This window comes from Gracilinanus agilis, chromosome 1 (assembly GCF_016433145.1).
Source record: "Gracilinanus agilis isolate LMUSP501 chromosome 1, AgileGrace, whole genome shotgun sequence".
Taxonomy (NCBI): Eukaryota; Metazoa; Chordata; class Mammalia; order Didelphimorphia; family Didelphidae; genus Gracilinanus; species Gracilinanus agilis.
In genome coordinates, this window is record NC_058130.1 from 187,617,071 (window position 1) to 187,632,603 (window position 15,533).

A 15,533-nucleotide genomic window follows, 5' to 3' on the forward strand; every position below is an offset into this window, starting at 1 on the left:
ATGGACGTTACATCACAGTCCTTTGTGCACTTAAAAGGACGTAGCAATCACACTAAAGAAAACAAAGAATAAAGAGCTGGACTGAATAAAATTTGTGTGGAGGAGATCTGTAATTGAGACAATACAGAAAGGGAAATAAAGAAGATCAGCCCACAATGAATCTGAAAGAGGGAAAGGTAAATATGGTATCAAAAACATATCAGATTTTGCTAATAATAAAAAGTAAACAAAAGAACAATGATAACTTATAAGTCTATTTTCCCATTTATATAAAATTTTGAAGAATCATACACATATATAAAATTGAGGATATATATTTATATAAATAAGAGGATGTGAAACGAGGTTAGTTATAGGGAAGAAGCAGACTTTTGCAAGTAATATTTGGAAATGGGCTTTTATACCTTTTCTCAATTTATTTAATGATGTCTTGATTTATATCATCTGCAATGTTTGTTACTTATGGAAATATATTTAATTCAGTAGAATAAAATGCTCTAAGATTTTTTTAAAATAAAAAGGCATCTTCCATCCATAAATCAAAATCATTCAAGGATTTCTTGGAAGATGTAACAACAGAAATAATTCTATTCAATGATCCTCTGACTCAAGCCAAAAAACAAAAGCATGTATATTTGTCAAAGGAATTAGCTACTGTGATAAAGAAGATCCAGGTGAGAATCAAGGTAGAAGAGAGACTCCTTAGACCTAGTGTAGTCCTCCAGATACTTTTATTTGAACATGGCATTATGCTCATTGCATTGGCCTGAGAACATTTCAAAGACTCCTAGAAGAGATGAATAATCACTCAAGGGAGATAATCTATGCAGGAAAGACCAACTTGAGAATGTCTAGTGCCACAATTTCAACATGTGTTCGGATGGGCACCATATTTCTTGACTATCTGTATAGACAAGAGACATACAGCCAAGATGGATGAGTTCAGCCCACAATTGAACAGAAGAGCGGGCTGAGACCCTCAGGAAATTATGAAGCTCCTTTACTGACCTTATACTTCCTGTGAAAGCAGAGGTCCATCTTTACAGTATCACCATGCAGCCAATATACAGTCTGAAGTCATGGAATACAACAGCCTCCAAATATTTTTTTTTTGTTTTTTAAACCCTTAACTTCCGTGTATTGGCTCTAAGGCAGAAGAGTGGTAAGGGTGGGCAATGGGGGTCAAGTGACTTGCCCAGGGTCACACAGCTGGGAAGTGTCTGAGGCCGGATTTGAACCTAGGACCTCCCGTTTCTAGGCCTGACTCTCAATCTACCAAGCTACCCAGCTGCCCTCCAAATATTTTTTTTTAAATTATCCCACAGAAGACAGTGGAAAGGCTTATGACAAGTATGTTCTTCTAGATATAGCATAAGACCAATAAGGAAAACTTATGAACAAGATTAAAAGATATCTACCAGGGAAAAGTAGGACAGGAAGAGAAGATGTCATATATCAAGAAGGAGGAAAGACAGGTAGGTTTCTAGAGAGTTCCACTGCTATCCTTATATCAGGAGAAACAAAAACAAAGAATACTTCTAGTATATTGGGTAGACCACTGTGGCAAATGTATATGGACAGGATTGATCAACATTGATAGGTTGGTATTCATATCATTGGAAGGAGTTCCCCAAATGATTACAATTTTGGACAATTTGAGTATTGGTATTTCCCACACAGGGTGTTTTTAGACTTGATTTAGTTTGTTAGAAAAGACTGGAGACCCCCTGAAACAGAAGGAATTGGAGATGTCAGAAATAGAGTTGTATCCTATTTTCTTACTGAGATAATTTGGCATCACCTTGAAGAAAATATGATGTATGTATATGTATATATTTTTATATATGCATATATATGTATACACATGTGTGCATAGGTTTCCCTTCCACATCATGGGGGTTTTAAGGGCATGGCACCCTTGTGATCTGGAAAATCCATGTAAAATCTTTTGGCCCTCCCTTTGTACCACGGAAGAAGTCTGAATTTTTTCTTTTTTCTTTTTCATTTTTGGGGTATTTACAGTAACTTGTAAAATTTGGGTCAAGTATTTGGTCCTAGACTATATTTAGGCTAATGTTAAGTAAAAATACTGTATAAAAAAAGAAATAAAAAATATGAAGATAAAAAATGAAACAAATTTGAGAATAGTGAACATATTGCATGTAGGTACCACCTCACACCTTGTAGACTGGCTAACATGATAGCAAAGTGGTGAATGTTGGAGGGAATGTGGCAAAATGGGACATTAATGCATTGCTGGTGGAGTTGTGAATTGATCCACCCATTCTGGATGGCAGTTTGGAACTATGCCTAAAGGGTTTTAAAAGACTGCCTGCCCTTTGATATAGCCATACCACTGCTGGGTTTGTACCCCAAAGAGATGATAAGGAAAAAGACTTGTACAAAAATATTTATAGCTGCTCTCTTTGTAGTGGTAAAAAAAAACTGGAAAACAAGAATATGCCCTTCAATTGGGGAATGGCTGAACAAATTGTGTTATCTTTTGGTGATGGAATACTATTGTGCTCAAAGGAATAATGAACTGGAGGAATTCCATGTGAACTGGAACAACCTCCAGGAATTGATGCAAAGTGAAAGGAGCAGAACCAGGAGAACATTGTACATAGAAACTGATACACTGTGATAAAAATCTAATGTAATGGACTTTTCTACTAGCAGCAATGCAATGACCCAGGACAATACTGAGGGACTTATGAAAAAGAACACTATTCACATTCAGAGGAGGAACTATGGGTATAGAAACACAGAAGGAAAACAACTGCTTGAACACATGGTTTTGTAGATTTGGGATGTAGACTCTAAATGACCACCCCAGTGCAAATATCAATAATATGGAAATAGGTCTTGATCAATGACACATGTAAAACCTAGTGGAAATATGCATTGGCTATGGGGAGGGGGGGACTAAGAGGGTGGAGGGAAGAGAAAGAACATGAATCATGTAACCATGGAAAATTTTTCTAAAAAAATAATTAAATTTTTGAGACAAAAATAGTTTATATAATATATTAATATATTATAAAATAATAGTTTAAATGTTTTAAATAATAGTACATATATTTTATGAATTGATAAGTTACTTTTTAAGCTATATCTACATTATTAGCTTTTATATGCTGCCCATTGGCTTTCACATTCTTTCCCTAAACTTTAACTTTTTACTTATTTAACTTTAAAAAAGAAATTGTATATTTAGTACATTAAAAGGTAAATATGTTAACTTTGTATAATACCACACATATCTTTTATGCATTTCTACTTTTCTAAATTTTTTTCTGTATTGTCTGCTGGCCTTCACGTGTTTTTTGCAGCTTTTTCAGAACTCCTAAAAAATTCCCATTTAATTTTTCATGCCAACCTGTGATATATCAAAACTCTGATGGGAAAGTTGTGAGTGTGGAAGAGATACCTGGATGTATGTGTTGTGTATATTGTATACATACATATCTGCATATGCATATGTAAATACATTTATATAGAGAATTTTTTCTTCCTTTTGTATTTTCTATAGTCATTACAACCTTTTCTCAGCAGCAACATTATTTATATTCAATGTCATCAGATTGCTTTCATGGTTCAGTGGTTTTAACAGTGTGGAGCAGTTCCTACCTCCCAAATACTATGTTCTTAGACTGCTTGGTTAAGCTATTTGTGACAAAATGGGGAAAACACAAAAAACCTGGAGTCAAAAGACCAGCACGTAAATTCTTAGATTTGCCACTGACTAGTCGTGTGTCTGTGGGCAAGCCATGTTGTCTTTATGTATTTAAGTATCTGTTATATGAAAAATAGGGGTAACGATACTGAAAATATCTACTGTGTAGGGTTGCACTGTGGTTCAAATGAGATAACATTTATACAGGGTATAAAACCACTAACAAATGTTAGTTTATATTATTATAATATTCTTATCATGTATTATTACAAGATATTATAGAATTATATGTTAATTAGAGAAGAAAGTGACGGAAAGAAGGAAAGTACAACAGTGGTCTTATGGAATGTATTTACTTCATGGTAAGTCACCAAGTCACATGTATTAAGAATGAAAGCTCAAATCTCTTGGGGAGGGGGAAGGAGAACACTGGGGACATAATCTTCAAAAAAAGGAGGTGGGCACAATTTTGAAACTTCGTCTACCACCCACAAATGCTTTGTTCAGTTCTATTTCCAGAGATCACGAAAATTTCAACTATCAATAACATAGTAACAGAGGATCACTTAATGGCACAATCTAATAATGCACTTATCTCTCTCTCCACCTTCCCTTATTCTGACTAGTCTGCTTAATTGTTAACTTTTAAATATTTTTAGCGAATACACAGGACATGTCAGATGCATTCACTTAGATGCGGTAACAAGCATCAGATCTCCTGGAACTCATAAACACAAGGCAATATTTATTGAGCTAAATTGTCTCTTTATTAGGAAAACACCAACACCACATTCTTCAAAATTACTGGAATTTTATTTGCCTCAGGCTTATGACTTGCAACCAAAGACATTGTGCAAAGAAAGCAAAGATTAAGTACACTTTAGGGAAAAGGTGATAATCCACATTGGTAACATAGAAGATCAGTTTGATAAAAGAAGCCATCCATTACACTATATAGATTGCAATATTCAATAGCATTTTTCAACCAAACTTTTAAAATCAAGAGCCAAAAAAAAGGAGCAAAGTTTACAGTCGACATAAATCTGATACAATTCAAAAAGCATTTTTTTTTCAGAGATCATTGAGCATAAAGTGGAAAAATGTATATGGGGGCGGGGTGAAGTCTAACTACTGTACATTTATCAGCTATTAAACAAAGTTGCATATATGTACCACAGTGTAAAAAACAATACAGAACAAATAAAAACCTTTAAAATTGCCTGATGAAAAATAAAATAACCAGTGGCTTTTAATGGCTTCTCCTGGTTATCAGTGCTACAAAAGACACATTTTTTTTTTCATCTTTCTGATGCTACGTTAAAGCATCTTAACAGTTGATAAAACCAGGCACACTCAAACCATTACCAAACTAAACCCAACCCATAGAAATATACTATCAACCCACATATTTTCCATCAAAAGCTTATTTTTATTCAATCTTAGAGGCCCATTTGGTCACAATATTTTACAAATTTTTTTGTGTATTTTTTCATTTTCTTTTTTTTTTTACACCATGATATCATATGTTTGTCTGGCACTATCCTAAAGCTAGTTTATAGATGATGAGAATACAGAAACAACCCAATGTCTATCTGACAAAATGAATTCACTGGGTGTAAATGAGAGAGGGGGAGGAGTTCATTTCTACCAGGAAAAATGTCCTATGTTGATCACTCGTCATCAGTTCCACTTCCTTCTGACTGATCCTAAAGGTCAAATAAAAACAAAGAAAAAGTCAAATGAGGTTAGAAATTCTGAATACCTTATAAGGATTATGCTATAGAAAAATGCAGGAAGAAAGAAATATGGTGGAAATGAGTCTTGCTAGAAGTCTCTTCACTTGAGGGGAAAGAAGAAGGAGGAAACCTACTGGAGGCATATGTGCTTTTTTAACAGAAAAGGAATGCTTCTAAGGAGAAAAACTCCGAGTGCCAAATGGCTTAGAGATCTGGTTATATGCATCATTTGTCAACACATCAAACCCTCTTCAGCCCTGCATATGCAGTCATAGATAATTACTCTCACTTTTTACCATGGTGTTTTTCAGATGAATACATGAGGTCAAAGCTATGTGAACCTTACTCATTCCAGTCTGTTATAATTTCACACCACAATCTGCATGCATCTGAAATGTTTACATTATATATCATGGCCAGAGTGTGATGAGAACTTTGAATCTTTTTCTTCTGAGAAGGGAAAAGGAAAAATAAACTTCTAAGCTTAGAAAAATAGAAATTCTCTATCTAAGGAGAGATGGAGGGGAAGAAAGGGAGAGGAAAGGGAGAGAGATGAGAGAGAATAAAGAAGAGGGAAAGTGAAAAAAGCCAGTTGGTGAGGTCACTGTGGTCTCTCTTGATTTACCAAATAAAAGTACCTTTTAATGCTTAATTTAATGCTCAATTTGTTTATGCTCAATTATTTACTTTTCCAAAATTTGCAAATAACTTAAAATACTTAAAAATTTATTTGGGGCAGCTGGGTGGCTCAATGGATTGAGAGCCAGGCCTAGAGATGGAAGTCCTGGGTTTGAATCTGGTCTCAGACACTTCCTAGCTGTGTGACCCTGGGCAAGTCATTTAACCCCAATTGCCTAGACCTTACTGCTCTTCCGCCTTGGAACCAATGCTAGCATTGGTTTCAAGACAGAAGGTAAGGATTTAAAAAAAGACAAAACCCAGCTAATTTGTAATTCTACAATTACACACATAATTTTAGAACTTCCTTCTTAGTCTTCATTTTTTTTAAAGAAGCTTTTAAAAAAAGTCTTTACTTTATGTCCTAGTAACAACTTAAAAGGGCAAGGGCTAGGCAAATGGGGTTAAGTGACTTGACTAGGAATTTAAGTGAGATTTTAAAAGCCCCCCAACAACATTTGAATTTTAAATTATTTCCTTGATTTTCTCATGATTTCTGATAAATTCTCCGCATTACAGTCTCAAAATAGTAACATTTCTCTTTCATTGTGCTTCAAATATAAGTTCCCCATTTGAGCTCATCACCCACAGAGATGCTAAAATGCTCAATTGCTTCTTTAACGCAAATACTTACATTTTCATCCTGCTCCTCATCACTGTCATAATCGCTCACAACTGGTTTGGCTTTTCCTCGGCTCTGCCTCTTTTTGCCTTTTCCTTTGTCCCGGCCTTTCTCATCTTTTTTATTAAGTTTGATTTTCACTTTCACAGATTTTGCTAGAAGGAGAAAACCATGAATTAAGTCCCAGAAAACACTTCATTTCCCCCCAGGTAGTCAAAGATGTCTGAGCAGACTACAAGAGGTAGTGTGTGCTAGTGGAACAAGCAGCTGGGATGGGAAGGTTAGAGAGCCCAGGACTTGTTTTCATTCTGCCACCAGCTAATGGAGTGACTGTACATGAACTTCCTTCTGCCTCAGTCTTTGCATCTAAAAACAGGCATAATCATTTTCCCATCTAACCAGACAGGAGGGTTTGGAGGGAAAAGGGAGGTGAAGGAAATTCCACCTTAGTCCTGGGATTCTTAAAAATTCCAAAAAATTAATTTCCACACTTTGGATATGTTGTTACAATGGAGTCTAAGAGTTTCTCTCCAACTAGAAGTAACTGCATCATAGAGCCTGAATACTTTGTCTAAAAAATTCTCAGCTCACATATACAATCTCAGTTATGAATTAACGATGCTGATGAACCCCTAACTATTCATTCTTTATCATCCCTATTGACCATACAAGGGGGGCAGCTTCATACTACACCAAATGCTCTTTCAGAAGCCTTTCCATTCTCACATTTTCTCCCCACGATCTCCATACAGTGACTGGGGTCTGGCCCCAGAATCAATCAATCTTCTGGACCACTTGCTGCATCCTGGCCTAGAACCCTAGGTTCCCTCAGTTCCAGAAGTGTGACTTTAGTGAGAGGCTTGCTTCTCCATTCCCTGGGTCTGCCTGGGATCTCCTGCCTCACGTTTAGTTAGCTGACATCCCAAGGCCATGAGAAAAAAATCACTAACGAGGATGCTCTTGTCTACACGATGGAGAACAGTGGTAAAAGGTGCCACAATGAAAACAGAAACTGTAGGTAGTCCATGATTCCTGTAGCCAGTCACATGCAAATCTTCCATAGCTTTTCCTTTCTCTAACAAGGAAATTGTTCTTTGGACTGGGAAGGATAAAACAAAACAGGTTAGCAGAGAGCTGAAATCCAGGATAAATGAGGAGCTGCTAGGAGAGCACCCTAGCTTCCATCAAATGAACTCATGCCACCATGCCTAGACAAACTACATCACGGGATACTGAAGGAATAGGCACATGTGACTACTCAGCTGTCAGTTATTTCTGAAAAATATAGATGATGGGAGAGAAAACATAGGAGTGAAGATGGGTAAATGCTCTCTCAGTTTTTTTAAAAATATGGAACCATATAGATTGCCGAGCTTGACTTTTGATTCCTGGCAAATTCCAGAACATATTGTCAATGAGATGAACTATGAGCATTTAGAAAAGAAAATTGGTGACTTCTAAGAGCCAATATGGTTTCCCTAAGAATAGTTCATTCTAGACTAAGCTTGTTTCTTTATTTGACAGCATTGCCAGACGAGATCCAGGAAATGCTGTGGACGTTGTAAGGTGAATTGTGACAAAACATCTGTCAAAGTGTCTTGGGCAGTCTTCATGCCTAATATAGAAGATGTACACTATATAATGTGAAGTCGATTTAGAAGTGGTTGAACAACTGGATCCAAAGAAGAATCATGAATGAGTCTCAGTTTAGAGGAGGTCTTTAGTAGAATGCCCCTTATTGAACCTGTTTTTAGTCTTGTGTTCTTTTAACATTCTTATCAATGATTTGAATGAAGGCATAGATGGCATGTATATCAAAAGAAAAGATGACATCAATAGGGGAGTAGTTGATATGCTGTTTGTCAAGTTCTAGAAAAGATCCATATGGGCTAAAAACAACAGACCTAATTTAATAAGATAAAATTTAAAAGACATTAATTTAAAATGCTTTATCTAGGTTCAAAAATTCAACTGCACATGAAAGATAAGGAATGGCTATTCAAAAGCTTAAATGAAAAAGACCTAGGAATTGAAATGGACTGCAATACAGGTCAATTATTTGACATGGAAACTGGAAGAGCCAATATGTACCTGCCCTGTATTGAGGGTCACAGTTTCCTACAATGATGGCCAGCACTCAACTCTACATCCTGCAGACTACATCTGCATTTGGTTCTATATATTGTATTTCAAGAATAACATTGACAAACTGTAGGTGAACAAAAGGTTCACTGGGATCCTGAGAGAACTGAAGACAACAGCAAAAAAGAATCCACTGAAGGAATTGGCTAAGATTAATCAGAATAAGAGAAGACCTGAGCTCAAGAAAGGGAGAATGATGGCTGTCTTCATATATCTGAAGGAATATTTCATGGAATAAAACTGAGACATGTTCTGGCTGGCCTGAGAGAGCAGAAGTAGGAACAATGAGGGGCAATGAAGAGGGGTAGATTTCAGCTAAATTTAAGGAAAAATGTTCTAGTAAGTAGAGCTATCTCTTATGTAAGGATGAAAAAGGTGAACAAAGAGAAAAGAAAACGTGTTGGAGGAGCTGAGGAGAAAAGGCAAAATGCCACACTATTGGCAAAGTTCTAAATTGTTTCAAGCATTCTGGAAAAAAAAATTGAAAATAGGTCCAAAACTCATCATGCCCTATGACTCAATGCTATTAGGCATATATACTAAGTAGATCATGGATGGAGAAAAGGACTCATACGTAAATGAATGTTTTAGCAGCATTTTTGTAGTATCATAAAACTGGAAAAAATAGATGCCCATTAATTTTGGAATGGCTGATGAATATGATGGATTCAAAGATACATGGGAAACTTTGTATAAACTGATATACAATGAGCAGAACTATGAGAGTGAATTACATCATGGCAAAAAGGTAAAATGAAGGAAAATGATTTCCGAAGATCTCAAAACTCTGATCAAGGTAATTAAGAGGTTTTAAGAGATTTATAATGAAACACACTTCCCAACTCTTGAAATAAAGATAATGGGGTAGAAAATGAGATGTGTATTCTCAGACACAGCCAATATGTTGATTTGTTTTTCCAGACTATACTTACTTGTTACAAAGAGGATCATCTTCTTTAGGTGGGAAAGGTAGAAGTTAATGAGTAGTAATTAACAAAAAAGCTTCAATAAAACATTTTTTAAAGCCAACAAAATTTATAGAAAGGGACATATAAAATAGTTTCATTACTTCCTTGTTAAATTACATACATACACACACACCTATACATACACATATACTTCCTTTAAAATACAGTATAAAATTTAGTTTCTTGTATAAGATTTTTTTGTAAAATTAAATGTTTGTGTGGATAAATAAAGCAACTATTAAGTACTTAACTTTACTATATGCAATACAATCTCTGTTCTGAAGATCGTGGTCTAATGGATGAAATAACACATAAAGAAAGTTTCAGTCACAATCGGGTAGAAATGTCCCAGGATCCTTAGGGTACAGTGCTAAAGAAGATGGTAATGCTTTTTTTTTGGCAATGGGGGTCAAGTGACTTGCCCAGGGTCACACAGCTGGGAAGTGTCTGAGGCCAGATTTGAACCTAGGACCTCCCGTCTCTAGGTTCGGCTCTCAATCCACTGAGCTACCCAGCTGCCCTCTGGTAATGCTTTTTAAAATGTCATTTCCACTGATAAATTTGTATCACTTTCTAGTGTCAAACTATTTGACAGTGCCAAGGACTTTTTTTTCCCTTTGGGTTTTAAGTCATTGTGGCTGTAGTAGCTGTAGGAGCAATTGCAGAGCTACATCTCCACAGGAGCTGCTTCTCAGGATGGTGGCTAAGGAGCCTGTGATGAAGACATTGCTATTCTTGGTTCCAGGTCTTGGGCTGTACCCAACGAGAGTCTGAAGTGAGATGGTGGGTCAGGGCAGTAGTGGTGGTAGTTTGACTTGCCTAGAATGAATTATCTCCTGTCTCTCTCTTGGGGGCACCTTGCCACTTCAGTTAGAATGACTTGCTTGCCCTATGAGTGGAAGATGTTTAGAAGCTGATGGGGGTGATTTGTCCTTTTTCCATTGGAGTTGCTTCCTGGGATGATGGCTATGAGGGCTGGCCTAGAAGCAGGATTGGTCATTTGGAGTATCGCCCAACATAGGGCTTTTATGCCTATTTGTTTTTTGGTTGTTGGCAAAAAAAAAAAAAAAATACTGGCAGTGATAAGGAAGGTAAGCCTTTTCTCTACATTATTAAAATTCACAATCAAAAGGAAAGTTAAAAACAAGAACAACACAACCAATTAGACCTGTCTAAAAGGGATATGACAGTGGTGGTCTTTCTATCACTGGATGTAATCAAGAGAAGGCTGGATGGCTACTTGTCATGGATGTAGTAGAGAAGATTCTTATTGAGGTTTAGCTCAACTAGGCAAGTTGTGAGGTCCCTGTCAAGACTGAGATCCTTTTATTCTGTCCACAGGAGAAAGTCATTATAAAAACAGCAAAAGCATCACAAGAAAGGGACCATTTGACATTTGACTCTCTTTCTAATATTAAATTCTAGAAATAACTAATTGATGTGTCATCATACATGGAGAAGAGGAAGAGTAGGCTATAAAGATGGCTAGAAGCATTTTTACAGAATTGTTCTTCATAAATGAAGACAAGATATTGACTGAATTCACCAGGATATCACATTTGGTGGGTTTTCATAAATCAGGATAAAATGATATTGAATCACATGACTAGAAGAAATCTTAGAACTCAGTTAATCCAAGCTCATTTTACAGATGAAAAAACATACTCAGAGGCTAAATGATCTGTTCAAGAGTACAAGACATAGCAAGGAGAGATAATTACAAGAGAATATAATATCTCTTGCTTAAGAGTTTAGGTAATGAGGTTTATACTATATTTAACAAATTTTTTTTTGAAACAGTTTGTGCTATTTTGATAGGGGCTGTTGAGCATTTGTGGCTGTATTTCAAACAGAGAAAGACAGTACTAAACTGCAACCATAATAACTTTTTGACAGAGTCCCATAACAAAAGTTAAAATAGAATTCATTAGCATGAGATGGGGGAAAGGAGGATGCATGTGTTTTTCAAGTCTACAAAAATGATTTAGAAATAATTACTATCAATAAATGGGCCTTTTGTGAACAATGAAACATAATCAAGTATAGAATGATAAAGTAGGTGATTAAAATCTAAAAAACATCACAAAGTATATGGCTAAAGTAGAGGTAAACTATTGTGTGGAAGAGGGAGACTAGATCTATTCTACTGTGCCCCAGAGGGCACATCTCAAAGCAATGGGTAGATGATGTTGAGAAAGAATATTGAGGCTTGTATGGAAACAGCTTCTTTATAATTAGCTCTGTACAAAAGTGAAGTGGGTTGCCATAGGAGTCAGGGAGTTCCGCCTCTTCCAAGTGGGTCTTAAACAAAGTATCATCACTATGGTTTCTTGTTTAGGTATGCACTGGACTAGATACCCTCTGATGTGACTTCCAAACCAGATGTTCTATGATTCAAACATGTTTATTAAATTGTAAACTGTCAAAATTAGATGGTGGGCTTTGAATGGAAAAAAAAAAGTAAATTTATGACAAATAAAAGGAAATACTACTTTAATCAACACAGTAAACTTCTGGAAATTACTATTAGGAAGTAACAGAAGTTGAAAAATAGAAGAAAATTTAGATGAATTAATGTATGATGTGTATGATTGACTGCACTAATGGTTTACTCCAATGCTCTTCCTGACACAGAGGTCAATCTTGGTTTTCTAAGAGAATGCCAGCAGAACATGAGCTCTAGCAAGTCCTACACTAATTGAAGTCCGGTCATGATGATGGATTGTATGGCTAAGAGATGTTCATCACCGAGTGGGCCACAGTGGCCAGTAATCATAGGCATCTACCTATAGTCTGAGAAGGATTGTGATTTGAATCAAGGAAGGTAATGTTCCCAATGAGGAAATCATCACATCTTCCATTATTCAACTATGTGAGGACTCTGTCATGGAGCTTATATTTTTAACCTTAGGGATTGACATTAGGGGAAACAATCATGGTCTTTTAAAAAACGTATCTTGATGGATGGACTATGGGTCTGGCCCAGCACAAAAAATTCCCACACTCATGTTCTTGAGCCTGGATGGAGGGCATAAGATGAAGGGCAAACTCAATAGGAATTGTACATTCTTTATAGGGATCTTCACTCAACACTAAAATAAAGAAGAATGGTGAAAAAGCAAAGAGATGGTGGAACTGGATCATTCAGATTACCCTCAGATTCTGATTCATCCTCATCTTCTTCCTCTTCTTCATCATTGCTTTCATCCTCACTCTCTTCTTCTTTGGCAATTTTCTGCCGGGCGCTCTTAAACACTGACTGTAGAACAATGGAGTCCTCATAGATCTACGGAATTAAAATTCCATCTGTTAAATTTTTAAGTTATTTAAACTAAAACAATTGAAACTTTCTCCCCACAGGAAACAATGACAATTATATGAATTTTAATCCATGGTAATATTGATTATTAATATCCCAAACCAAACTAACTTAAACACATTCCATAGGATATAGAACTCTGTATTCTAACCAATAGGGAGTATCCAATAAAATGATCTACAATGTATAAGGAGAAGTTTTAACATGTTTTCTGTTTTTCTTGTTAACAAAAATTCTATTTATTGAGATAACTTTTGTTGACAGGTTCTATTAAATATAGGCAACTCCTTAGGAGAAATATTACGTTTAAAAATAAGACTCTAAACAACAAAATAAATTGTACCATATTGTTGTTTATCAGTACTAATAACTATTCTAACAAATTAAATCAATAAACACTATACTTATTGAACATTAAAATACACAGTATTGTGTAGGTGCCTTGATAGATAAAAAAGAATAAAGGAACTGATATTTAGTACCTATCAAGTGCCAGGAACTGTGTTAAGCTATTTACAAATATTATCTCATTTGATCCTCACAGTAAGGACCCTGGGAGGCAGGTATCACAGCTTACAGAAGAGGTCATATAGACAGTAGGTATCTGAAGCCAGATATGAACTCAGTTCTTCCTAACTCCAGTGCCTGCTTTCTGACCACTGAAAAACTTAGCTGCCTAGGTAGAATGAAAAGATATCGTCCCTAATGAATTTATGAAATCATTACAGAGGCAAAATAGGGCATGGAGGGAAAGGGCGGCATACTAGAGCCAGGAGATTTAGGTTCAAATTTTTGCTTTGACTCCAATTTAGCAGTGTGTTCCTGAGCAAATCACTTAATTTCTCTAAGCCTCCATTTCTTCATCAACAAAATGAGGATAAGGAACCATTCATGGTCTACCTCACAAGGTTGAAGTGAGGAAAGTGCTCTAAAGTTTCCAAAGAAATTTGCATAAGGATTATTAGATAGTAAAAGGATTTTACTGTTACAAAATCAGGCAGTATCCTGTATCAAATTTAACCCCCAACAAACCCTAGTGAACTCGTAAACTAAGCTGGTGGTAAAAGTCTGAGCCAAAGGTGCTCAAAAGATGGGGAGATGACTGAGACCTCCAGGATCAGGGGAAGTTTCACTGGAGAAAGGGAACTTGAAACTGTATCTTGAAATCAAGATAGTTTTTGGATAGCTATAGAATATGGGAGAGGGCCGCCTTTTAAGGGGAATGCTGTAAGCAAAGGCAGGGAGGTAAGAAAGAATAAGCTGCATCTGGGAGTTGGGGGATTATAGAGTTGGGGAGTGTCTGGAAATAAGGTTAGAATGTCATATTGGGGTCATACTGTAGAGTGCCTTTGATAGTAGGCTACAGAGTTTGGACTTTATCCTATAAGCAATGAAGAGCTACTGAAAATCTGAAGAACAGAGAAGCAAAATAAAAGCTGCAATCAAGGAGACCTGATCTAGAAAGGCATTGAAGATCAATTATAGGGGAAAGAAACTGAAGGCAGAGTAACTAATTATGGGACCTGACTCAAACTTCAGGCATGAGGTGATAAATACCTGGGCAGACTTGAGACTATGATAATGACAATATGAGGATTAAGAAGAATTTTTGTAATGCAAAAATCAGCAATAAAATGTCATTCACAAAAGGATTCTCAGTTGAGTCTTTTAGGTTCAAGTTTTTATTTTATACTTCTCTAAAGAGTCTCTTTATAAGGAAGGGGTTTTCCTTTTATGCCAATTATTTTAGCCAGAAAAACAAAAGGCAATGCAGTCAATTTTGTAGAAAGTAGACTATGTCTAACACATTTTCAGACTTCAAATGTTCCCTAATCAGTTGGTAAGGTCAGATGCAAAGGTAAATTAAACCAATATGTAAAAGATTAAGGAATTTAAGGTAGCCTCTATTGAAGTAACTGGTGATGGCAATGAAATATCACTTTTCCTTGCCTTTTTTCCAGTATTAAAATTTTAGGTCAATGATACAGATTGAAAATAATAACAACTCACATTTATGGTTTATATGACAAGTCAACAGGTCTTTATTAAGCTCATATTATGTGTATGCAAAAATTAATACTTTTTCTTAGTTGAGAGGAAAGTTTATGATGCCTTTAAAATTTGTCTTCAATTCTAACTAACTATGCTCTAAAAAGTTACCATTAACTCTGATAAATAAAATGGTTTTTTATTAGTTACCATACTTTATATCTCTTTAGTTGTAGTTCTCTTTCACCTCACGCTTTGTCTTCTCTTGATGCCTATAATACAAAGCTCTCTTGGTGTGGTGTACCTTGATACCTGTTTGATTATCTCCTTCCTTCCTTCCTTCCTTCCTTCCTTCCTTCCTTCCTTCCTTCCTTCCTTCCTTCCTTCCTTCCTTCCTTCCTTC

General features: G+C 36.0%; 1 protein-coding gene across 5 annotated transcripts in view; it reads right to left on the reverse strand.

Annotated features, from left to right (window-relative positions):
* Positions 1–4,470: 4,470 nt before the first annotated feature.
* The window catches only part of SMARCA2 (SWI/SNF related, matrix associated, actin dependent regulator of chromatin, subfamily a, member 2), a 215,224-nt gene continuing 204,161 nt past the window's right edge, over positions 4,471–15,533 (reverse strand). For all 5 annotated transcript variants that reach the window (XM_044659297.1, XM_044659311.1, XM_044659304.1 and 2 more), the window contains 3 exons: positions 12,976–13,108; positions 6,725–6,867; positions 4,471–5,382 (listed from right to left, as the gene is read on the reverse strand). In XM_044659297.1, the coding sequence (XP_044515232.1) occupies positions 5,347–5,382; positions 6,725–6,867; positions 12,976–13,108 (312 nt within the window). In that variant the 3' untranslated portion in view covers positions 4,471–5,346. The remainder of the gene's footprint in view (positions 5,383–6,724; positions 6,868–12,975; positions 13,109–15,533) is intronic.